This window comes from Engystomops pustulosus, chromosome 1 (assembly GCF_040894005.1).
Source record: "Engystomops pustulosus chromosome 1, aEngPut4.maternal, whole genome shotgun sequence".
NCBI classification, from domain to species: domain Eukaryota; kingdom Metazoa; phylum Chordata; class Amphibia; order Anura; family Leptodactylidae; genus Engystomops; species Engystomops pustulosus.
The window spans coordinates 194,515,445-194,540,724 of NC_092411.1; the positions used below are offsets into that span (position 1 = coordinate 194,515,445).

At 40.8% G+C, this 25,280-nt stretch overlaps 2 protein-coding genes across 3 annotated transcripts; one reads left to right on the forward strand and one right to left on the reverse strand.

Moving 5' to 3' along the window:
• On the reverse strand, positions 1–22,815 carry RCHY1 (ring finger and CHY zinc finger domain containing 1). 2 transcript variants are annotated; one of them, XM_072117197.1, is made up of 10 exons: positions 22,620–22,704; positions 21,298–21,421; positions 18,967–19,086; positions 17,147–17,262; positions 14,695–14,773; positions 10,555–10,599; positions 5,401–5,459; positions 4,256–4,282; positions 2,099–2,219; positions 1–1,794 (listed from the first exon to the last, which is right to left on the reverse strand). In XM_072117197.1, the coding sequence occupies exons 2-10, from the start codon at positions 21,316–21,318 to the stop codon at positions 1,666–1,668; spliced, it is 717 nt and encodes a 238-aa protein (XP_071973298.1). In that variant the 5' UTR covers positions 21,319–21,421; positions 22,620–22,704; the 3' UTR covers positions 1–1,665. The 2 variants fall into 2 exon arrangements, with proteins under 2 accessions (XP_071973298.1, XP_071973290.1); XM_072117189.1 differs by lacking the exon at positions 21,298–21,421 and having other exon boundaries at positions 22,620–22,815.
• A 102-nt stretch (positions 22,816–22,917) lies between these two features.
• POLE4 (DNA polymerase epsilon 4, accessory subunit) lies at positions 22,918–23,634 on the forward strand. Its single transcript, XM_072117209.1, has one exon. It carries the CDS (start codon positions 22,918–22,920, stop codon positions 23,269–23,271), a length of 354 nt encoding a protein of 117 aa, XP_071973310.1. The 3' UTR covers positions 23,272–23,634.
• Positions 23,635–25,280: the final 1,646 nt, after the last annotated feature.

Here is a 25,280-nt window from a genome sequence, read left to right on the forward strand (position 1 = left end):
TACAAGTATAGAGAACCCTTTTAATGCCAAAAGAGTATGGAACTAGATCATTTGTTTTAATGTTTGGATTGCAAAATATAATGATGGGGGGGGGGGGTAGATTTCCTTTTATAGGTAAGTATTTACCTCCCTTTTATATGTTTCTTAAAAGGAAAGCTACCGTACTTTGACACAGAGAAAAGGCATCTAAAGAAATCACAAGAGCAGCATAAAAATTTATTATAAATGAACCTTTGCAAACAAAATAAACCCTACGCTAGTTGTATCAGTAATATATATGATGCATATACAATTATGTGAGTACTTGCAACAAATCCTGAGTTGCAACCAGGCCTTGATCACACAGGGTAGATTGATGTAGTGTTGTTAAATATTTTGGGGAAATGGCACAATGAGCACCAACTCTGCAATTATTTCCCTAAAACAGATTAACAGGGAAAGGGATTTGCATTCATTAATTGGGTGAAATTTATCAATCTGTTTATGACAGAATTCTGTCATAATTTGCACCAAAAATAAATGACATGTGGCACTCTTATCAAGGGTAAGACTTTTACTGCAGCATAAGACAGTGAAGAATGTGGTTCAGCATAAAAAATTCTAGTGAGTGCAATGTTTAACTTTGAGCCACTTTTGTTAAATCTGCTCTATATTGTCTGACAGAAATGTTCTAGATTTCCAGCACAATTTACTGGGGCATCACTAAACCTATACCTTTACATCAGACACTGTGATAAATCTGATGCAGTTTAGGGCTGTCTTGTCGTAGCCACCGTCCACATTTTAGCAATGGGTTACCTTATGCTTTTACATTATGGAAGAATAAAACAGAAACCAAACACTGATGGCATACAGAAGCTCTTCTGTCTCCATTATAGAAGAGTCTTTTCCATTGTTATCATGGAAAAATAATTTGGGCTGCTGCTTTATTTGTTAAGTTAAATATAATGAAAAGTTGACTTTAGGAACACACAAGTCTATGGGAACTGACAGACACAGAGGCTTCCGTTTACCATCAGGATTTAGCTTCTGTTATTCTCCTCTGTCACAGAAGAGCATAATGAGAATCACTAATGAAGATCTAAAAACAATTCAAGAAAGACAAAATTAATGGGGCTAAACCTGATGTAGATCATCAATGAATTGCAATTCTATGTTGGCGTCATTACATTCACATCTGCTCCTGTTTTGACAATGAAAACTGCTTAAAAATACCCTGTGTGAACAAGGCCCGAGAGTGTGTATAGTAAATTAAGTAAAACACACTACTGAACTAGACACAAATGGTGCAGCCCTTTGTCTCTTTACACAAAGCTTGTTCTATTACATTGCTTATAGTCTTTATGGCAAACTTAGGAAAGTCATGTGGCATACTTTATTAATACTGTGTATTCTGTATATGACATTTCATCAAATAATATTTATGTTATCATTATCCCAACTATATCTATAGACAAAATTGGATCCAATTTGATATCTGGATCCAAAATATCCTAGCTTTTACAGTAATATGGGATGTTTCCTATCGTAGCTATAAAAACACACTATATATCATTCTTTCTATTTTTGATTTTAGTGAAGTAATTCTCAGCATTTCCAGAGGACCGGTTTTCTGTAGAGTTACCAAGGTGCCGATTAAACACCAACATACGGGTCTCTTCATGGCTACTCAGTTTGTGTCTGTGATATAGGTTTTCCTTCTTGTGTGGTATTATACGATTTACAGCTATTGCATTTCATCCCTAAAATGTGGAATGATACAGTTGATCTTGCACTGCAGTCATTACAGAGAATCTGGAAATAAAAAAAAAATTTGAATCAAACATAAGAAAATGTACAGTTTCTATTATTAATAAAAGCCAATAGTCCAAACTAAAGAAAATGGAGTAAGGGAATACTAAGAATCCCAGTGCAATGTGCCTGGGTAAACAAGGCAAGGACCTAATCCTTAACGTTCAGGAAAACCCATTAAAAGCAAAGAACACTGCAAAGCTGGAAACAGAATGGGAACGTATACTTTCCTCTCCCGTGGAAAACCTAAAGGGGTTTCCAGCTTGAAAGCTAATTATATACACAATATGTCTGTGGATCAACTCACATTAACATTCATATTCTGATATTCAGGTGGCATTGGAGTGTGTGCAACTTCTTCATCTAGCTGGGTCCAGTATCTGGACATATCCAGGGCAGAGCGCATGCATAGTGGACACCTATATCCCCTGGAAATAAAGGAGGTAAAACTTTATTGTTATAATCTACAAACTAATAAATGTCACCAAATATCATGCTGGATTTAAAGGTGATTTTTAAGAATTTCATGTTAACGGACTATTTTTATAATAAATGGTCCGAGTTTCAGTAACTGAATATCTCCAATTATCAATAATAAAGTCCCATTAAACTTTAACATCAATTACACACTGCAATACTGCACAGTTCAGTTTGCAATTATTACTATATATAAAAGGTATTTCTGTTTCTACTCTACATCCAATAGCCACATCTATAATGTATAATAGGGACATACAAATAGCTACAAATTTACTTCCAGTTCAATACTTTTGCTTCCTGCAGTATTCACCAAGTACAGAGTATAGCAAAAGTATTAATAACTATTGAAATTGTCCTCATTTTAAATGATAAAACAGAAGTTTAAATAAATATTTGGGGGATATTTATCACTGCTGCTAGTTTTTGAACGTAGAAGCAGTGGATTAATCGCAAATTGCGAATATGCCACATCCATGCCATGTGGAGGGGCCATATAAGGGCACAGCAGCCGATGAAGGGAGCAGGCAAGGGGTTATCCTGCCCCGTGCCTGCATTCTTTTGCAAAACCAGCAAACCAGCAAAAAAAAAAACGAAAAGTGTGGTGTGTAAATGTATTGAGCACCCCAGAGTCAATTCCTTGTAAAACCACCTTTAGTTGCAATGACAGCTGCAGGTCTGTCGTGAGATATTTCTCTACTAGCTTTGCAAAAAGGATAGTTAACACTTGATACATTGTCTTGCTCTATCACATAAAATATTGACAAAATACATTTAGGTATGTAGGTGTAATGTTATAAAGTGACAAAAAGTTCAATGGTTATAAATACTTTTGCACCCTACTGTATCTTTGGTTGTACAGAATGGTGACCATTAACCCTCAGAACAAAGAAGATGAGAGAAATATCAAAGGCACCCATGAAGGTTGTAATTGCTCACCTACAAAGGCATTAAATGGGTTGTTTCAACTTTGACAGTTAACCCCTCTACGGGATCCCATTCTCACTAATGGGTGTAGCAGCTGCGATACCATTCAATTTTATGAGAATGGACAAAGATTACTAAGCATATCGCTGGGCTATATCCCGCTGATCCGGTAGCACTGAATAGAGTAGAAGGGCGCATGCTCAGCCTCCAATCCATTAGGGAGAAGGGGAACCCCCTACTACTAATTGATGAGGGTCTCCGTTCTAGGACTCTCACCAATAGGGATGATATCCTACGGATTGGGGATAACTTCCAGAGTTGGGACTACCCCTTACAGGTTTGGTTGAGCACTTTTAATTTTATCAGCCTAAGGCTACATTCACACTTACGTATGCCTGCACAGCCACAGTCGGGCGGCTCTATGTCCACCGCGACAGAGAAGAGAAGGGGTGACCCCTCCCCTCTCCTATGGCGTACAGGCCATAACATGGGAAAAGATAGGACATGTGTGCTACCTAATCACTCTGGCAAGCCATGGTTGTGTGAATGCAGCATAAGACTAAGATGGCTGAATTTGTGCCCTTATACTCCACGACCTTCTGCACATCACCACAATATATTAATTGTATTAAATATTCTGCAGTATATAACCTACATCTAAAATGTAGGAGTGTATCTGAATAATTATGGGCAATGTCATATGTAGATTAGAAACCTCACTATGCATAATCTATATATATATACAATCTAAACCAGTAGTAATGCTAATGCAACATCCTCATGTCTTCTGTTGTAAAGAAATTAAATTCTGCAGACCAGGCAAGCCAAATAAAGGTCAGACCCATATCAAAAGGGAGGTCAATGAGAAATTAGTATCTTAAATCAGATTACAAAAACTGCTTCATCGCTTTGGTATGCAGAAAAGGCCAGATTCATAATACAGATGTAAATGGCAGGACAGCTTTGCTTGGTTGCTGCTCAGCGTACAATGCTATGATTCAGTTTAACCATTCTGCCAGGATGCACAAATGTCATTTAGCAAGTAGTGTAATATACTTACTGTTTAAGCATATCCTCATAACATGTACTGGAGGGACATAACAAAACAAAAACAAATTAGATTTCACAATAAATCAGCATAATCTCACAAATGCATAGAATCTTATAAGAATACACTGAGTTTATTCCATTTCTGGGATGGGACACAATTATCCAGAGCCAAAGTCAGAACACTGTCCCTTTTGTTTACAGTGGGTACGGAAAGTTTTTCACTCTTTGTTTCATTGCAGCCAATTGGTAAGATCAAAAAAGTTTTGCTCATTAATGTACAGCCATATCCTGGATGAAAACCTCATCCAGAATTCTCTGGACCAACAAGACAATGACCCTAAGCACACAGGTAAATAACAGAAGAAGTAGCTTCAGAACAACTCTGTGACCATTATTGAATGCCCCAACCAGAGCCCCGATCTGAACCCAACTGAGCATCTCTGGAGTGACTTGAAAATGACTTCCACCAACGTTCACCATCCAACCTGAGGAAACTGTAGAGGATCTGCAAGGAAGGATGGCAGAGGATTACTAAATCCAAGTGTGAAAAACTTGTTACAACATTCCCAAGACGACTCCTGGCTTCACCAGCTCCAAAGCTGCTTCAACTCAATACTAAGCACGGGGTCTGAATACTTATGTCCATGTGATATTTCAGTTTTTCTGGTTTAATAAATTAGCAGAAATATCTACATTTCCGTTCTTTTCTGTCAAGATGGGGCAGAGTGTACACTAATAAGCAAGAAAAAATAACTTTTTTGATCTTACCAATTGGCTGCAATGAAAAAGTGTAAAAAATTGGGATGAATACTTTCCATACTTACTGTATACCCAAATATGAATGGGAAATGTAAGTAGGGTGGGTCACTGCTTACTGTTGGGGTCTACCTGCAAGGAGTTTCTGTGAATTTCTGTCAGACTTGGCACCATAATAGTCTGGCAGTGACAAGAGTATCTTCTAACACACATCAAAGTAACTTATAAATGCATTAATTGAAAAAAAAAAAAAAACATTTTGCACTGTAAGCGGTTTCAATCCATCACCTTACGACCAAAAAAGTCAGGAAGCGACAAGACTTGCTTTTCTAAGAAACACTTATCTGAAACCAATCTCTCACCAAATGCTATCCCAGTCTTGGTCAGACAGATTCTCACCTGTGCAAGAGATGTCCACAAGGGAGAACACGAGCACCGACTCTGGAGGTATGTATATCCTGTTATATGATAAACATGTCAAATTATTAGTCTACAGAAATGGACATATGGAGAATGATATTCAGAATGACTGGTTAGGTATGAGTAAGGACAAGTACCCAGTTAAGTCCGAAAGCCGTCACCTTTTCTCCCCCCCCCCCCTTTGTGTCTTGTATATTTTGACTTTTCCATTCGGAAGTAACAGATGCCAGCGCTCAGTAGTAAACTTCTCCAGGTATATTACCTTTCGAAGACGTTTATTACAAATATACAACGCGTTTCGGCTCGGGAAACAAGCCTTTGTCAGGCATTGACTGACAGAGACGAATTTTTAAATTATGTAAAAAGTAATCTTTTGGACATTTGCAGGTTATTTTCCATTACGGGGCAATAACCATTTTTTATTTTTTTTATAGATCTGGCATTTTGGGGCGCGGCATTACCGGTTTGTGATTTTTACTATTTATTTAGTTTTATATCAGTTTTACTGAAATAGGGGTAATTTTTGATTATTTTTCGCAGTATATTTTGCAGTGACAATTTGAAGCAAAATACTAAATATTTATTAATTGTATCAACAACACTTAAAGGAAACCTGACACCACATTTTCACATATACAGCTTGTGACAGGCTCCTATAGAGCCCCATTAACTAACTGACACCCTTTTTGTTTAGCTAAAAATTGCTTCCCTTAAAGAGAACCCATCAGGCAAAATGACCCCACTAAACTAAATATATTTTCATAAACTGCCATTAGAAAGCATTGCCTCTATCCCTTCATTGTCCCTCTACATGCCTGTAAACTTCAGTAATGAGGTCCTAAAGCTGTATGCAAATGACCTGTGAGATGCCCAATGAGCATACACAAGCTGTCCGGCTTATTCATGAGTGGGAAGCACAGTCACACCCCCAGTGCTTGACTGACAGCCTATATAATGATGTAATGGCTGCCCCATGTGCTTGTGGATGGCCACGCCCCCTGCAGCCTCAGTGTGTATAGGAGAAATACAACTGCTCCAGGCAGCCATGATATAGCAGAACATGTCAGGTACTTGTGTAGCTGATGTCTATGTCTCACACATGTGTATTAGGAGGGAGAGCATGTCAGAAGATGCAGCACACACACTAAGTATGCTTTACTATACATTACACACAGACGTGAGCAGGGGGAGGAGAGGGGAGGGGGAACAGGGGTGACATCACTGCCTATGACCATGTGACCAGCCTCATCTACATAATAAAGAAAAGATGATTTTATAATGATTAATGTATGAATTGACTAGATAAAAGTTAGGATGGGATCCTTGTGAGCTGCTGCAAAAGGTAATAGTGACAGGACAAGTGACACAGACCTGATGACAGGTGTCCTTTAAATCCACATAAGTCAACTTTATACTATATTCCCTGGCATCAGAAGGAGGCTTGTCCTGCTTGGCCGACCCCTCCCATCTACTCCTACCCTTTTTCCATGTCTCTTCTCAGCATGTCATGTGACCAGGGTGACATCATCACAGGTCCAAACATTAGCAAACAGTACACTATGCATATATCTGATCACATGAAATTCATGTGATCGGATACATACATGGGGTGGATGTTGAAGATGTAAAAGGACTTTCAATGATGCCATCCTGGTCATTTGACTAATTGCCCAATGCGCTCTCTCTCTCTCTGAATGTTCCATACTGCAGAATATCATATCATAACATAAGTTGTTTCTTATTCACCCGACTGTATTACAATTTATGAACAACATATCCCACCGTTTTATTCATTGACATTGGATATGGTTGCAGTCTTCCCTAAATGTTAGGAGTCATCCCACTTCTGACGTGCAACATCTACGTCAGATTAAAAAACAATATAGGACACTGAACATTATCAACATAGTTCAAAAGAAATCAACCACAAAAAAACAAAAAAAAAAGTATAAATGGGAGAGGGAGGTGTGTGGACGTGCATGATTAGCAGCCAGGAGAACCGGACAACTTTCTATTCTTTCTAACTTACCTTTCCAGGTGATCCCAACGTGTCAAGATTAGCAAGGGATAGCACCGGGATCAAGGTGAAGACGAGTGGAAGTAAGTATTTGTAGTTTTATTTTAGTGGTTGATTTCCTTTAAGTTCATCTACAAACTGTAATATAGTAATGTAGGTCTGTGGGGCTACTGTTAACGTTAACATACAGAATGGAAAGGGATTGCCATCCTGCTCCCCACAGAACAAATACCTGAGACAAGTAAAAATTACCGTTCTGTTGAGTCCTTGATGAGCTAAACATAAGTAGGAGTTGTGTATACAGCCAATATGACTTTTCTTTTGTGTACTCTAAATGCTAGAGCCATGTATATAACAATTTCCTCAATACCAAATCCAGGAAAATCCCCAGAAACACCAACAAATTACATACCTATATCACTCCTCAATAGCAACATAAAAATATATGCTAAACTTATAGCTAATCAACTACAAACTGTCCTCCCCCAGCTAATAAAAAACGACCTAGTAGGGTTCATCCCCAACAGACAAGCACTAGATAACACCAGAAGACTAATCTCTACCCTCCAACACACCGAACGTAATAATATCAGTCACAATACTAGCAATAGACGCCGAAAAGGTTTTCGATAGACTAAACTGGAACTTCGCCTTCACGACACTAAACCACTTTGGAATAACAGTTCCCACATACTCTGCAAAAAAAGCCCTATACTCCCACCCAGCAGCCAATGTATATGTAAACTGTACTTTATCACAACAATTCAGCATAACAACCGGCACATGCCAGGGGTGCACTGTCTCCCCAATACTTTTATCCTCTCTATTCAACCACTAGCAGAAGCCATCAGACAAAATGCCCAAATATCAGGGATCAGAATAGGACCAAAAGAATTTAAAATCGGTCTCTTTGCAGACGATATCATATTAACATTAAGCAATCCTGCTAACTCCTTACCCGCACTATATGAAGCAAAATCAGAGTATAGCCACATATCCTACTATAAAATGAACACATCAAAATCCCAAATATTACCTATACACATAACCAAACCCGAACTAAACTTGCTCAAAAGGAAACTCAAATTAGAATGGCAAAAACAAAAAATAACCCTAACACATCCCATCAGCCAACTATACAAAGCTAACTTTCCATCACTACTTCAATCTATTAAAACATAACTAATAGATTATTCCAGACACCAACTTACTTGTTTTGGCCGAGTAGCCACCTTCAAAATGATGATACTGCCAAAATTTCTATATCTATTTAGAACATTACCCATACAAATTAACACAACCTTCTTTCATAAAGCCATGTCCCATCTACAGAGTTTTATCTGGCAAAATAAAAAAAAACAGAATTGCCTGCTCCTTAATGACCAAAAGAAGAGAAGCCAGAGGACTAAGTCTCCCAGACCTAAGAGACTATTATATAGCAGCCAACTTAGATCCGCTGAAGCATTGGTGGTCACATAACAAAGATTAAGTCTAGGGACACATAGAAAAACTCCACATTAATAACACCCCATTACAAAACCGTATATGTTGGCCACCTGCTGGAGAACAAATCCCCCCAAAACAAACCTTACTTCTATGAGTACAGCAGACTGGACCTGGATACTCCTCTGGACTTCCACCCAAAACACTGAGAAAATCCCTATGGAAAAAAAATCCCCTTAACCTTTATAGAAAATCCAGACATCACCCTCAAACTACAAAAGTGGAAAGAGAAAGGCATAACAAATATCAAACAACTATTAAACAACAATAATGACCTGGACTTTGTCCACCTACACAGAAATCAAGGTATCCCCCTCTCAGAACACACAATAAAATCAGAACAATATTAGACAAGCTTCTATATGCAACACCATTCATCAACAAGGACGTCCTCGCATTCTTAACGAACCTCGGAAGAAAAACGGCATATCTTTCTTCTACAACACATTAGGCCAAAGATCAACACCAGCACCATCAAACAAAATGCAAAAATGGGGAAAGGACCTCAGAACCACCGTATCCCAAAAAGAATGGAATGATGCCTACCTATTCATCAAAAGAAATTTCCGATGCATCTCTCACCAGGAAGCAATACTAAAAACACATCTACGCTGGTACTATACTCCCTCATTACTACACAAAATATATCCCAACACCCCTTCCACATGCTGGCGCAACTGCAAAAAAGAGGGAAACTTTCTTCACATGCTATGGAGCTGTGACCGTATACAACCTCTATGGACAGCCTCATACAACATCATCAGCAGAGTCTCTAAATCTCCGGCCCAAGCTCTCCTTATGATCAACATGACCTCCTTTGCTCCAGCACACAGGACTATAATAGGACACATCTTTATGGCAACAAAACTGGTGATCAAGAGACACTGGAAATCAATAGAAGCCCCCCATAATAATGAGGTTATAGGACAGATAAACATGACCTGTTCTTACGAGAAAATCCTGGCCTACCAGATCTCAACTACATCAAAGTTTACCAAAAACTGGGACACCCGGATGACTAGTACTTTCTACCACCAATAGCTTTATCAATGGTCACCGTCACATAACAGAGTCCAATTATAACGCCCAACATAATAAGATTCAACAAAAGAGCCATCTGTTGCCAGAACAAAATAACCCCCCCCCCCCCACCCTTTGTGCAGGCTTCATCACTAAAGTTGTTGGTTTTCTCTCTTCTTATTATTTCTGTATCTATGTTCTGTATTATTTCTGTATCTATGTTCTGTTTGATTAAAGTTAATGGAACCTTGTGGATTTAAAATGGATCCATTTCTAACTACACATTAGAGACTCTGACAAAGAAGGATAACAACAGATCCAGGTCACTGGGCGGACCCATTCCAGATAACCCAAACTTGAATATTAATGAAGATCTAACTAATGTACGACTAATTGATCAACTCAGTTGTAACGTTCAAGATATATTTCCTTTGATCATTATGCAACCAAGTATGTTAGGTTGCAACACAAATTACTGTATATAACTTTATTTTGTTAAAAATAAATAAAAAAATACTTAAAAACAATTTCCTCAGGGATCAATAAAGCTTTAGTGTATTGTATTGTATAAGCAATTACTGACCAATACTTACCTCTAAACATATAGGGCAGTCTTGCCTTGAAACATTTTCGATGCACTAAAGGAAAAAGAACAAAATATATAGATGTTAATAATATCTGATGGCTAAAGCACTAAAGCATGAGTTAATGGGGCTTATTTACTAAGGGTCTGCAGACGCATGTTCGTCGGACTTTCCAATGTTTACGGGTTTTGCAAGGCTGTGACATATATTTAACAGGGGAATGTGTCGCACGCGATTGGATTTTGGTGCACCTGCACTGGCTTTCATGCGAAAGAAATTCCCACTGATCGGGAAGCACGGTCCGACTGATTTGAATTTAACTTTCAAATTGCAAGACCAAGCACTTCCATAAACCAAGAAAAAGAAGGTGAACTCTGGCGGACCTGATCGGGGTGGCGACACATGCAGGATATCGGCGGACAATGCACTTTCTGTGAACTCCTCTGGACGTATAAGTAAATGTGCCCCGATGCAGTGCTATGAGATGGAAGAATAACACAATACTCCCTTCCAGGAACAGAGAAGAATGAACAACCCTATTAGGTAACTAGGAGCCACCTAAACGTTCCTTTGGATTGTTTTTTAATTAATTTTGTAGAATCCATATGCATCATAAATAATACAACCTTTGTTAATTCTTCAGGACATATAGAGAGAATCCTTGCAGATCTAGGTGGTCATGTTTCATCGGCATTCATCATTTTAAAGCAGGGGTCCCCAAACTTTTTACATAGGGGGCCGTTCACGGTCCCTCTCAGACCGTTGAAGGGCCGGACTAAAGTTAAAAAAAAAAAAAAAAAATAAGAAATTCCTCTGTACACTGCACATATCCTATACTGCTCCTCCATCATTGATTATTTCCTATACTGCTTCTTCATCATTAATTATTTCACATACTGCCCCGCCATCATTAATTATTTCCCATACTGCCCCTCCATCATTAATTATTTCCCATACTGCCCCTCCATCATTAATTATTCCCTATACTGCTCCTCCATCATTAATTATTCTCTATACTGCCCCTCCATCATTAATTATTCCCTATACTGCTCCTCCATCATTAATTATTCCCTATACTGCTCCTCCATCATTAATTATTCCCTATACTGCCCCTTCATCATTAATTATTCCCTATACTGCTCCTCTATTATTAATTATTCCCTGTACTGCTCCTCCATCATTAATTATTCCCTATACTGCCCCTTCATCATTAATTATTCCCTATACTGCTCCTCTATTATTAATTATTCCCTATACTGCCCCTTCATCATTAATTATTCCCTATACTGCTCCTCTATTATTAATTATTCCCTGTACTGCTCCTCCATCATTAATTATTCCCTATACTGCCCCTCCATCATTAATTATTCCCTATACTGCACCTCCATCATTAATTATTCCCTATACTGCCCCTCCATCATTAATTATTCCCTATACTGCACCTCCATCATTAATTATTCCCTGTACTGCTCCTCCATCATTAATTATTCCCTATACTGCCCTTCCATCATTAATTGTTCCCTATACTGCCCCTCCACCATTAATTAATCCCTATACTGCCCCTCTATTATTAATTATTCCCTATACTGCCCCTCCATCATTAATTATTCCCTATACTGCCCCTCCATCATTAATTATTCCCTATACTGCACCTCCATCATTAATTATTCCCTGTACTGCTCCTACATCATTAATTATTGTCCATACTGCCCCTCCGTCATTAATTATTTTCTATACTGCCCCTCCATTATTAATTATTCCCTATACTGCTCCTCCATCATTAATTATTTCCTATACTGCCCCCCATAATTAATTATTCCCTATACTGCCCCTCCATCATTAATTATTCCCTATACTGCCCCCCCATTAATTATTCCCTATACTGCCCCTCCATCATTGATTATTCCCTATACTGCTCCTCCATCATTAATTATTCCCTATACTGCTCTTCCGTCATTAATTATTCCCTATACTGCCCCTTCATCATTAATTATTCCCTATACTGCTCCTCCATTATTAATTATTCCCTATACTGCTCCTCCATTATTAATTATTCCCTATACTGCCCCTCCATCATTAATTATTCCCTATACTGCCCCTCCATCATTATTATTTCCTATACTGCTCCTCCATCATTAATTATTCCCTATACTGCCCCCCATCATTAATTATTCCCTATACTGCTCCTCCATCATAAATTATTCCCTATACTGCCCCTCCATCATTAATTATTCCCTATACTGCCCCTCCATCATTAATTATTCCCTATACTGCCCCTCCATCATTAATTATTCCCTATACTGCCCCCCATCATTAATTATTTCCTATACTGCCCCTCCATCATTAATTATTCCCTATACTGCCCCTCCATCATTAATTATTCCCTATACTGCACCTCCATCATTAATTATTTCCTATACTGCCCCTCCATCATTAATTATTCCCTATACTGCCCCTCTATTATTAATTATTCCCTATACTGCCCCTCCATCATTAATTATTTCCTATACTGCCCTCTATCATTAATTATTCCCTATACTGCCCCTCCATCATTAATTATTCCCTATACTGCCCCTCCATCATTAATTATTCCCTATACTGCCCCCCATCATTAATTATTCCCTATACTGCCCCTCCATCATTAATTATTCCCTATACTGCCCCCCATCATTAATTATTCCCTATACTGCCCCCCATCATTAATTATTCCCTATACTGCCCCTCCATCATTAATTATTCCCTATACTGCCCCCCCCCATTAATTATTCCCTATACTGCCCTTCCATCATTAATTATTCCCTATACTGCCCCCCATCATTAATTATTCCCTATACTGCCCTCCATCATTAATTATTCCCTATACTGCCCCCCCATTAATTATTCCCTATACTGCCCCTCCATCATTAATTATTCCCTATACTGCCCCTCCATCATTAATTATTCCCTATACTGCCCCTCCATCATTAATTATTCCCTATACTGCCCCCCCATTAATTATTCCCTATACTGCCCCCCATCATTAATTATTCCCTATACTGCCCCCCATCATTAATTATTCCCTATACTGCCCCTCCATCATTAATTATTCCCTATACTGCCCCCCATCATTAATTATTCCCTATACTGCCCCTCCATCATTAATTATTCCCTATACTGCCCCCCCATTAATTATTCCCTATACTGCCCCTCCATCATTAATTATTCCCTATACTGCCCCTCCATCATTAATTATTCCCTATACTGCCCCTCCATCATTAATTATTCCCTATACTGCCCCTCCATCATTAATTATTCCCTATACTGCCCCTCCATCATTAATTATTCCCTATACTGCCCCCCCATTAATTATTCCCTATACTGCCCCCCCCATTAATTATTCCCTATACTGCACCTCCATCATTAATCATTTTATTTAATGCCCCCATAATTAATTTTTTTTTTCATACCAGGGCCCCCCCGGTCGCCAAAATATATTTGCTGCTGGTCAAAAAAAAAATCCTATACTCACCTCTGGCAGCGGCTCCCGAGTCTTCTATCTTCGGGCTGCTGTCGGCCGCGCACCCAGGTTCAAGGAGCGATGTGCGCCGGGGTTGTCTTCCGGCCACATCGCTCCACCTGTAATAATAGTGCTCGAGCGGACACATCGGCCGCATCGAGCACTATTAAGGTACGGGCAGGAGCTTCCTGTCCGGACGGACGGAGGCTCCTGCCCGACTGCCGCGGGCCTCAGCAGGAGCCGCTGGCGCTGCAAGCGCTGGATGCGGCGGGGGCCGGATAAAAACGGTCCGCGGGCCGCATGTGGCCCGCGGGCCGTAGTTTGGGGACCACTGTTTTAAAGTATACATAACTTTACGATAATGTTCTTTAGAGTTATTTGGTAGTTGTGGCTGGGTTAAAATATGAATACATTAAAAAGTAATATATATTAATATATAGGAGCGAACAAATAATGTCTAAAATTAAAAATAGCGTATAAGATTTTACAATGATCTAATGAGATTAACTTCGCCACTTGCATGTCCCTAGTGTTAACTTTATTAGCGCTGTGCTCAGTTTTGTAAAAATCCTTAACTCAGTGGCATCATATTGTCAAAAGAATCAAATATTTATTAAACACTAAATAGACAGAAGTAGTTATTGATCTCATACCTTATGGTTTCCTCTGAAGCTCAACGGCAAACATAAATTACACTTAGTACAATGTTCAAACTGCTCCTTTGGGCCAATCCTACAAAACAATATATAAAAGGAAAATAACAAAACACTTACACAAGAGACAGAAAATACAACTTGACATAGAAGCCTAAAAATCATAGCAACAAAGTGGGTCCAAGTCAGTCATTTATAGTATAGTACAATAGTAGTTCATTTCTTTCCACTACCATCTGAAACAAATCAATTTTGCATTAGGGTTGCAATGATACCAGAATTTTGAATGCGATAAAATACCCAGAGGTTCATATACTCGGTACCGATATGTTACTTTCAAGGAAAAAAAAGTACTATCTGAATTCAGTGTTTATCATATGGGGCGTTTTGAAACACAATGCGAAAAGCATGCGATCAGTAACGATCAACCAAGGTTGTGTGTACTACAGGAGATTGAAGCTAATGATGCAGAACAGGTTAAATGATGTCTTTTACAAAAAGAGGTGTCCTGGATACACACCTTTGACACATTGAACCCTAATGGACTCAATGAAAATTGTAATTTTTCAGTATGATAGCGATGTACCGTGCGTGTCACCTGATTGCCATAACTTGCACTAACTGTGCACAACAAGCTATACTTAATGAGTGTTGCCCTAGCTGGGAAAACAAATAGTTATTGTGGCATACGTCACTTATATAGTGTGCAATTAGCGATACAAACGTATTCTTGACAAAGGTGGGTTCCCTGAAACATAGCTGACGTGGTTGCATGTGGCTCTCTTCCACTAAGGTGATGTTTTCTGCTAATATATTTGGTGTTGATCAAGATACTAAATGTTGTTGACGATGCAACGGATGATATGAAGATTTTTGTCATTGTTTCTGTCTAAAATTGATAAAGGAAAAAGAAAGTTTATCGAGTCTGATCCAGCAGAATTCTTTGATTGTTCCTTTTAGAAAAATTGCACATTATTCTTAATACTGTTTATCAGGTTTTCTGATCACCTGGTAACAAGAAAACATGTCACCAGGTTTTACCCCAATAATCTATTATTAGAAAAATCCTTTATAGAAATCCCTCTTTCAGGTGAAATCGCAACCGTTTACCAATAAAAAAAAATCTGCTTCAAAGTCATGCAAAATGTACTTTCCTAAAAACAGTAAGATTTGAGGAGTTCATACATACCCCACATGCATATTCACTAAAACATGCAGCAAAGGAAATGTTAAACCGTGGGGTCCACTAAACATACACATCAAGAACCCATATAAAGTATATATACATAAACCAAGCTAATGGGATAACCAGGGTCACTTTTATATGGGTGTAATATTCACATTTGTATAAGCAGCACAATAACGGAACTTTCCTTACAACTTTTTGTCACAGGTTTAACCCCTCAAAAGAGGATCTGTCACCTGTAAAAACGGCACTAGGAGATGCTTACTAAAACTCCTAGTGGTGTTTTTACAGGTCCTCTTTAAGGTTGCAGACTTTTTTCTCTATAACTATAGCCATAACTTTCTCATTTCTTGTGTACAGCGCTGTGTGAGGGATTTTTTTCTGCTTAACAAATTTTACTTCTCAGTAACGTTATTTATTATTCCATGCCGTGTACAAAGAAACTGGAAAAAATTTCCAAATGTGGTGAAATTGGTGCAAAAACCCTTCTGCGTAACTTTCTTATTGCCCCAGTTTTTAGGACTCTCGTCGTGCGCTTCAAATGATATGTCTACTTTCGGTCACAGTGATACCAAATTTAAACAGGTTTTATTGTGTTTTAACCCATTTTCACAAATTAAAACAATGTGTACGGAAAAAAAAATAGTTTCGCCATCTTCTGACGCTAATAGTTTTTTCATACTTCGATGTGAGGCGTCACTTTTTGCAAGGTGAGCTGAAGTTTTTAGCTCGACTTAACGTGTAGCTCCATGTACAAGCCTCTTTGAGTCCCTTCATTAACCCTGCGTGGCCGCCATACAGTAGAAGCTGGACCCGCTGCAAGGGTCCAAAGACCGCGGGAGCAGTCAGTTATAATGTGCATCTCCCCCCCCCCCCATCTGGAGGAGAGACCTCTCTCAACCTATCCCATGTAGGGACAGGAAGCACTGGTGAGGGGTTGCTAGGGAGGGGAATTTAAACTCTCTCAATTCTTGTCTCTACAGAGTGTAGGAAAAACCACTAGGTGGGGCTGTCATGGGGGATGCAATGAAGACAATATGTCTGTCGACCCTAAACTCAGAAGATCTAGGGTCGGGTGAAGGGGCAACCGAAATTGTGTACACCAGGACTGATAGAGACGGGTTGGAATTATATCTGTGAAATGCTGTATTTTTGTTAATAACATTGAATTAGAGAATGTGTTATTTTGTTATCCTGGGTATATTTAAGAATCTTGTCTTCATGGGAATACCCCTTTAAGTACCCCTTTGCTTTATTATAACATACCTGCATATACCACAGCCATCACAATGATACTGCTTCTTGTCCTTATCATAGAGATGACATATATTGCAGTAATAGTCTCCAAAAATATTGTCACAGTTTTCACAATTCTGCTGAGCCTGAAAAGAAAGTACATGAAACATAATGAATTTTTGCACTAGATTTGTTATAATATTAAACTGTGATATTATAGTGTGAGGTCAGTCAATAAATGAACATTGCAACCCAAAGCATAAGTGCGTGTGCTTTAAATTATACACCATGAGTGAGAAAGGACATAACCATATAGTGAAGATAGTGCTGGTGGATCCAGGGATACAAACAGCTTTGGTGCAATGTTCCTGGGGCACATCCTGTAGTGGCAGATGTGTTCCAGCATCACTAAGTGTTGGTTTATCTATTATTTGTAGAAAGTGGTATATATTACGGAAAGTATCATTCACCATCAGTAATGAAAGAGGTAATGTAAAAGTGATTTCTAGTTAGAAGGCTACACCTTTTTCATCAGACTCATGCAGATTAGGTGGTAGTACATGTCTGTGCATTACACGTATGGAGCAAAATAAGTCTATACATCGCTGTGAAAAATATTGGTTCTATAGGACAGTCATATTCTTTTCAATTTGCAATCTGGACACCTCTTTTTCCATTATATCGGTCACCATACAGGAAGGAGGCAAAATAGATCTGTAACCCTTTTCAGGACCATGTGTCCTTTCTGCCATCATTTTATATTGTTTTCTAATTGAAATGAATTGTCTTGATTTGTTTTAGTTTGTTCCATAAGTTATCCATATGTTTTTCATTGGGCACGCTCTGATTTACATTTCAGAGTTTTAATGCGACCTCTAGTGGCCAAGGCAGAGAAATAAGAAAATATGGATTGCTACAAAATAATGAAAAACTGAAACTAATGGAAAGCAATGTATCCATTTTTTATAAACAGATCAGTTAAAGGTATCCATTAAAAAATGGATGCTTTGCAATTAATGTATCCCGTTGAAAAAAAAGATAAAGTGCAAAGCAAAAATGCACATAGCAACTGGCCCTACGGTGTCATTTTTTGCGCTATTAGATGGTTTTATTGATACTATTTTGACAACCATCAGACCTTTTGATCACTCTTTATTAAGAATTGTGAGACAGTCAATTTGGACCTTTTGTTCCGTTATGCCATTCATGGAATGGGTTAGACGTTTGTATAGATCGGGCCTTTTGACATGCGGGGATACCTAGCATGTTCATGATTTTCTTTATTTATGAATGTGTTCTAGGGAATGGAAGGATGTTTTTTTTTTTACATTTAATTCTGGGCTCCATACTGCAAAATTACTCTATTGCTGCATATTGTGAATATTCTGCCTCACTAATGTAGGAGCCTTTTACGGGCTTCCAGCTGTCATGGAAACCAATAAGTGTCCAACAGGTGTCACATCATGGTGCAGTAGTCAAACCAGTACAACTAGCACTGGTGGTGTCTTCCGTATGTCACATAAGAAACCGGCCCTGTGTGGAGAGGACTCAGCCTGTGATCCCTCTCTGCACATCCCTTGACAACGTAATGTGATTTTTATCAGTCATGAAGATGTTAATTGTAAGGCTCTTGTCTGTCATGGACAGCAACTTATTGTTCCCTTAATGAAGATCTGTGGAGTAGTTACCAATTCAAAAAGAACGGGATGCATGTTTTAAAATTTTCAATTTTAAAAAAAGTGGCATGTATGGATTCTGTTCAAAACAGATGAATTGTGAACAGAAATCATGATGCTTGGGTAAGTAGAGCAGTTGTACGGGTAGCTGGAGGTGCAGTAATAATGGAGTACCTTTTGAATATGCTTACACTTCAGACACTGGACTTGTGTGACCTTAAAGCGATCCATCTTATGGGTTTCTTTGTTGTCATGACAAAGGCGACAAATATAAAATTTACCACAGCAAGGAGCCTGAAGGACAAAATGGAAAATGATAGGAATGTATAAAACATCTACAAACATGACTTCATCTACGGTCACTGTAAAAAAAAAAAAAAATCCTCAGGGCTATAAATTCACCGTGAATGGGGGTCCAACAGGGTACCCAAAATGCATTGTGGGAATGCAGAGTACACACAATATGAGAACGTCAAAATTGGTACTGCAGTGAAGAAAGAAAAAACAGGCGCTTCCTGGTGCAAATAAACGTGGGAGAGAAAAAAGTATCCCCAATAAATGTGGTGGTGTGCAAAAATTTAGTAGGTGTGCATGCAGGCATAACACTGTAGTCATGCATATAGGGCGCTGCCCAGGCCTCTGTGAGTCCACACAGATAGTTTAGCACCCCATTCAGTTTTTACTTGCACAGCAAAGTTCCTGGCAACATCATCATCTATCCAGACCCTGAAGTGCCACATAGTGACATTGATTTGTGTATGGAGGGATGATGGGAGAAAACATGAACAGGAAGCAGACTACTGGGGGCATCTATTCTAATAATGGAGGGGACCCTTGCTCCTGACTTGTGTGGTATTAGCATAAAGTCAGGGATAACTCTGCTAATTATGAGGGGGGGGGGGGGGGGGGGGTGTCTCTGCTCATGACCAGTGTTGTGTCAGCATAAAAGTCAGGGATCACTCTGCTGTAATAATCTCTGATCATGTGTGGTGTTATACAGTCAGGGGTCACCTCCACTCCAATAATGATGTGTGATGTTATACAGCCAGGGGTCACGCTGCTCTAATAATAAAGGGGAACTCTGTTCATGTGTGATGTTATTCATCCAGGGGTCACCTCTTCTCTACTAATAAGGGGGTGCTGAACAGTCAAGGGCCATTCAACTCATATGTAAAGTTATGCAGTCAGTGGTCTCTCTGTTCCTGACCTGTGGGATAAAATACAGTCAGGGGTCACCTCTTTTCTATTAATGACGGGGGTCTCTGCTCATGACCTGTGTGGCGTTACAGAGTCAGGGTGCATCTTCTCTGATAATGAAAGGGGTCCCTATCACTGTGTAATACAGTCCGGTATGTATCTTCTCTGATAAAGAGGGGGGTCCCTATTACTGTGAGGTGTTGTTACTAAAGGTATTGGGGAGATAAAAAGGGGGGGAAATACAAAGAGAAACAGCGCAAGATTATCCTTGGTAGGTTGGGGGTATATGAATAGGTGAGGTTTTGTACTCACCTTTTCTGGTTGTGCTGTTTACAGGCACAACACTGGTGTAGGTATATGTGGTGTGTGGCTGCTGCCTCGTCTTCACCCTCACCCAAGGGTTGGGTATCAAGGGAGTGTAGCAATGAATAGGAAGGGTCGGTTGCAAGCTGCCTCTTTTTATCGAGTACCTGCGCCCCACAAATGTCTCTGTTTTTACCAGGAGGGCAAAAGCCTGCAACCTACCCTTCCTAGTCATGTGAGGTGTTGTATAGTGAGGTGTATCTTCTCTGATAATGAGCGGGGTCCCTATCACTGTGAGGTATTGTACTGTCAGGGTGTATGTTCCCTGATAATGAGCGAGGTCCCCATTACTGTAAGGTGTTGTATAGTTGGGTGTATCTTCTCTGATAATGAGCGAGGTCCCCATTACTGTAAGGTGTTGTATAGTTGGCTGTATCTTCTCTGATAATGAGCGGGGTAGCTATTACTGTGAGGTGTTGTACAGCCAGGGGTGTATCTTCTCTGATAATGAGCGGGGTCCCTATCACTGTGAGGTATTGTACTGTCAGGGTGTATCTTCCCTGATAATGAGCAATGTCCCCATTACTGTAAGGTGTTGTATAGTTCGGTGTATCTTCTCTGATAATGAGTGTGGTACCCATCACTGTGAGGTTTGTATAGTTCGGTGTATCATCTCTGATAATGAGCGGGGTAGCCATTGCTGTGAGGTGTAGTACAGCCTGGGGTATATCTTCTCTGATAATGAGCAGGGTACGCATCACTGTGAGGTATTGTACAGTCAGGGGTGTATCTTCTCTGATAATGAGCAGGGTCCCCATCACTGCGAGGTGTTGTACAGTCAGGGGTGTATCTTCTCTGATAATGAGCGGGGTACCCATCTGTTAGTGATACATTCCTCTAATGTGGCCATTTTGGATCAAGTGGCCATTTTAGTATTAGCCGGGTTTCAAGCATTATCCAGCTGTCATGATTCAAACTTCATTTTTATGTAACCTGTTTGCTCACCTGCCAGCTTCTCCTTAACATTTAATGAGAGGCAAGTCTGTCCTTCACTCTTGTCCTATATTTTTGCTCTAGCACCTGCTTATCTTATGTTTTGGCTTGCCCAAGTCTTCTTAAAACAAGGCCTCTGAGAAGAAATAGTTAACCTTTTCAGAGAATGCCCTGCTAAAGTTCATTATAGCCAATAGCATTGCAGTATTCTCGTCACGCCCCCCATATGCTGATGACTCTGTATTTGATATATGCGGCTGAGCGCCAATAAAGGAGGGATTCTACATTTACTAAGAGACTGGTGTGTCTTGGTTTTGTGCTTTTGTCCCGGTACCAGGAGCCGTGAAAGGGTTCATTAGAAAGTCACCTTTACAACTGAAGTCAGGACTGTTTTGAGTCCTAGATAAAAATCACCATTACTGTGAGGTGTTGTACAGTCGGGTGTATCTTCCCTGATAATGGTTGGGGTCTCTATCACTTTGCGGTGTTGTACAGTCGGGTGTATCTTCCCTGATAATGATTGGGGTCCCCATTACTGTGAGGTGTTGTACAGCCTGGGGTGTATCTTCCCTGATAATGGTTGGGGTGCCTATCACTTCGCAGTGTTGTACAGCCTGGGGTGTATCTTCCCTGATAATGGTTGGGGTGCCTATCACTTTGCAGTGTTGTACAGCCTGGGGTGTATCTTCCCTGATAATGGTTGGGGTGCCTATCACTTTGCGGTGTTGTACAGCCTGGGGTGTATCTTCCCTGATAATGATTGGGGTCCCTATCACTTTGCGTTGTTGTACAGTCGGTTGTATCTTCCCTGATAATGGTTGGGGTGCCTATCACTTTGCGGTGTTGTACAGCCTGGGGTGTATCTTCCCTGATAATGATTGGGGTCCCTATCACTTTGCGGTGTTGTACAGTCGGGGGTATCTTCCCTGATAATGATTGGGGTCCCTATCACTTTGCAGTGTTGTACAGTCGGGTGTATCTTCCCTGATAATGATTGGGGTCCCTATCACTTTGCGGTGTTGTACAGTCGGGTGTATCTTCCCTGATAATGATTGGGGTCCCTATCACTTTGCGGTGTTGTACAGCCTGGGGTGTATCTTCCCTGAAAATGATTGGGGTCCCTATCACTTTGCGGTGTTGTACATTCGGGTGTATCTTCCCTGATAATGATTGCGGTGTTGTGCAGTCAGGGTCACTCTGTAATGTCCATGCTGTGAGGCTTCTGGTGATACGTGCGGTTGTATTCCCTCCTCCCCATCCCGGGCTGTGACACTCATTACACCCCTCAGGTCTCTCGGTCGCACCCTCCCCAGTATGACCCGTGTGCCCCTCACCCTGAGCTCGCAGCCTCTCGTATAGTGCTCACAGCCAGCCGGCACCTCCATGTCCCCGGAGCCTGCAGCCATGTGTGACCGCAGGAAGCGGAAGCACCGGGGGAGGAGAATAGTGAGACGCCGCCAGCAGAGCCGGGCGCACACACGGCGCTCACGTCACAGCTCGCCACTACCGGCTGCTCGTATAAAGGCGGCGCCGTTCTTACTGGTGGCGGGAATGTCTGGCGCGGGGAAGTACATAGAACAGCGGCATTGAGTCACGTGGTGGTTTCCCGCGCTCTTCTATGCGCATTGCTTCATGGCTGCTATGGAGGAGATGACTGCGCCGCCGGAGGCTGCAGACGGTAACAATACGGGGGAGGAAGCCGACAAGACCGCGGCCCCGGCACCCACAGTGACCTCGCAGAAGCTCGGCAGGCTGCCCATGTCCCGGGTGAAGGCCCTCATGAAGTCGGATCCAGACGTGTCCCTGGCCAGTCAGGAGGCGGTGTTCATTATCAGCAAAGCTGCCGAATTGTTCATCGAAACCATCGCCAAAGACGCATATGTGTATGCTGTGAGGGGAAAACGCAAGACCCTACAGCGGAAGGACCTGGATAACGCCATAGACGCTGTGGATGAATTTGCCTTTTTGGAAGGTACCCTGGACTGATAGAAGGATCCCCTGAGGGGCCCAGGACTGACAGCAGAGCTGCAGGTGGATCCACTGAGGGGCCCCGCACTGATGGAAGGATCCCCTGAGGGGCCCTGGTCTGACAGCAGAGCTGTAGGAGGATCCCATGTCTGAGGAACACATCTGACAATATTCAGGCTGCAGACACCTGTAATGGCTACTGTGTGGCCTAAAGGAGCATGAACATGGAGCCAACTTGTGGTGGATGAGAACTACAGAGTTAATAACCTCGCTCTGCAAGGATTGTGGACTTCTATGTCAATAGTCATTTATTTTAGTTTGTACTGAATGTTAAAACAAAAAAATTTGTAAAGTTATTTTTCATAAAAAAACGAAAACTTATCTCCCATCTCTGTAGAACATTTATATGCTGTTACAGGTAAACTTTGGTCTCAATGCAATTCAAAATGATGTAACAAGTTATTTAAGCGCCTAAAGCCACCATGACGTCAGTGACTGTCCAAGTAAGCTTTTCTTTTGGCCATCATGACAGTCCCAAACATCATGTGGATCGCACAGGCTCAGAAGCAGAGCCTGTCCGATCCGTGCAGGAGCCATGCTGTATGAGAAAGCCAAGCTTCTGCAGGAGCATCCTGTATCACTATAGTTGCAATCCTAACTTTAAAGGGAACCTACCACCCCGATTCTACCTATAAAGGTAGAAGGGGTGGTAGGTGGATGGATGGGACGTGAGGATAGCCCTTTTTTGGGCTAATCCTCACGTCCCGGGTGTCTTTTAGAAAACTTTATTGTAGCTATATGCTAATTTTTTTATGCGGCTACTGGGGCGTGGAGTAGCCGGACATGAGGCTACTATTCGGGGCTACTCCACGCCCCAGTAGCCACGTTACTCCGCCTACCAGATAATCTTCGGCGCGGAGCTACCAGGACCTTCGTCTGGGTCGCATGCGCAGAACGCAGGCCTTCGGCTGCGCGGCCACGGCTCTGGGCACAGTAGACGGAGGACTCGGACGAGGGCACGCAGCTACCAGGAGCTGCGCGCCGAAGATTATCTGGTAGGTGGAGTAACGTGGCTACTGGGGCGTGGAGTAGCCGCGACTAGTAGCCTCATGTCCGGCTACTCCACGCCCCAATAGCCGCATAAAAAAAATTAGCATATAGCTACAATAAAGTTTTCTAAAAGACACCCGGGATGTGAGGATTAGCCCAAAAAAAGGTTATCCTCACATCCCATCCATCCACCTACCACCCCTTCTACCTTTATAGGTAGAATCGGGGTGGTAGGTGCCCTTTAACTCTTTAGGTGCTGTGATCAAACATGACTGTAGCACCTGAAGGGGGTTACCCACCTCTCCTTCCAGCAATTGCCCCCAAACTTACGGCACATATTAGGTATTGTCGCGTCTGTAACAACCTGTACAGTAAAATACATTACTGAACCCATATGGTGAGTTCTTGAAAAAAAAGTCACATTTATCTGTGCACGATACCAGTAAAAAGTACTTGTCCCACCAAAAAAAAAAACCCAAACAGCTCAATCAACAAAATATTAAAACTGCAGAATCAAGGGGTTTTTCACTCTACATGAGTGTTTATTCTGTAGAGCAGAATCAATTGTACTGAATTTGTTTTTTTAATTATAAACTCCTCCCCCTTTAAAAAAAAAATAAATATATATATATATATAGTGTTACTGCAATTCTTGAGGGGGTCTAGTTTTTAAGATGGGTCTAGTCTTTGGAAGTTTTTACTACCCTACTATTTTAGGGGCACAGCCGATGCGACACAGTACCTGAAATATGTTCCAGTAAAATCTACCAATAGACGCTCCTTCCTTCTAAGCCCCCCAGTGTGTCCATACAGCCGTTTGTATTACTGCTATTACCCATATGACAAAGAAATGCTACGTTTCGGGTGATTGTGCAGCCATTCTCAAGCTCAATTTTCCTGAATGCAGTCATAGATAAGTAGGTAGGGGGTGTGTTTACTTCTTTAATCCCTTATAAAGATTTTTGGGCCAAAACAAG

What these genes read in the sequence shown, in the direction of transcription:
- RCHY1 (XM_072117189.1), bottom strand. Translation starts at nt 22,691, where the DNA reads ATGGCTGCAGGCTCCGGGGACATGGAGGTGCCGGCTGGCTGTGAGCAC. An exon ending in GATGGCTGTGGTATATGCAG is followed by an intron (nt 14,774 to 17,146) that starts GTATGTTATAAT and finishes ATTGTTTTGTAG; the next exon opens with GATTGGCCCAAAGGAGCAGT. An exon ending in TATGAGGATATGCTTAAACA is followed by an intron (nt 2,220 to 4,255) that starts GTAAGTATATTA and finishes CTTTATTTCCAG; the next exon opens with GGGATATAGGTGTCCACTAT.
- POLE4 (XM_072117209.1), top strand. Translation starts at nt 22,918, where the DNA reads ATGGCTGCTATGGAGGAGATGACTGCGCCGCCGGAGGCTGCAGACGGT.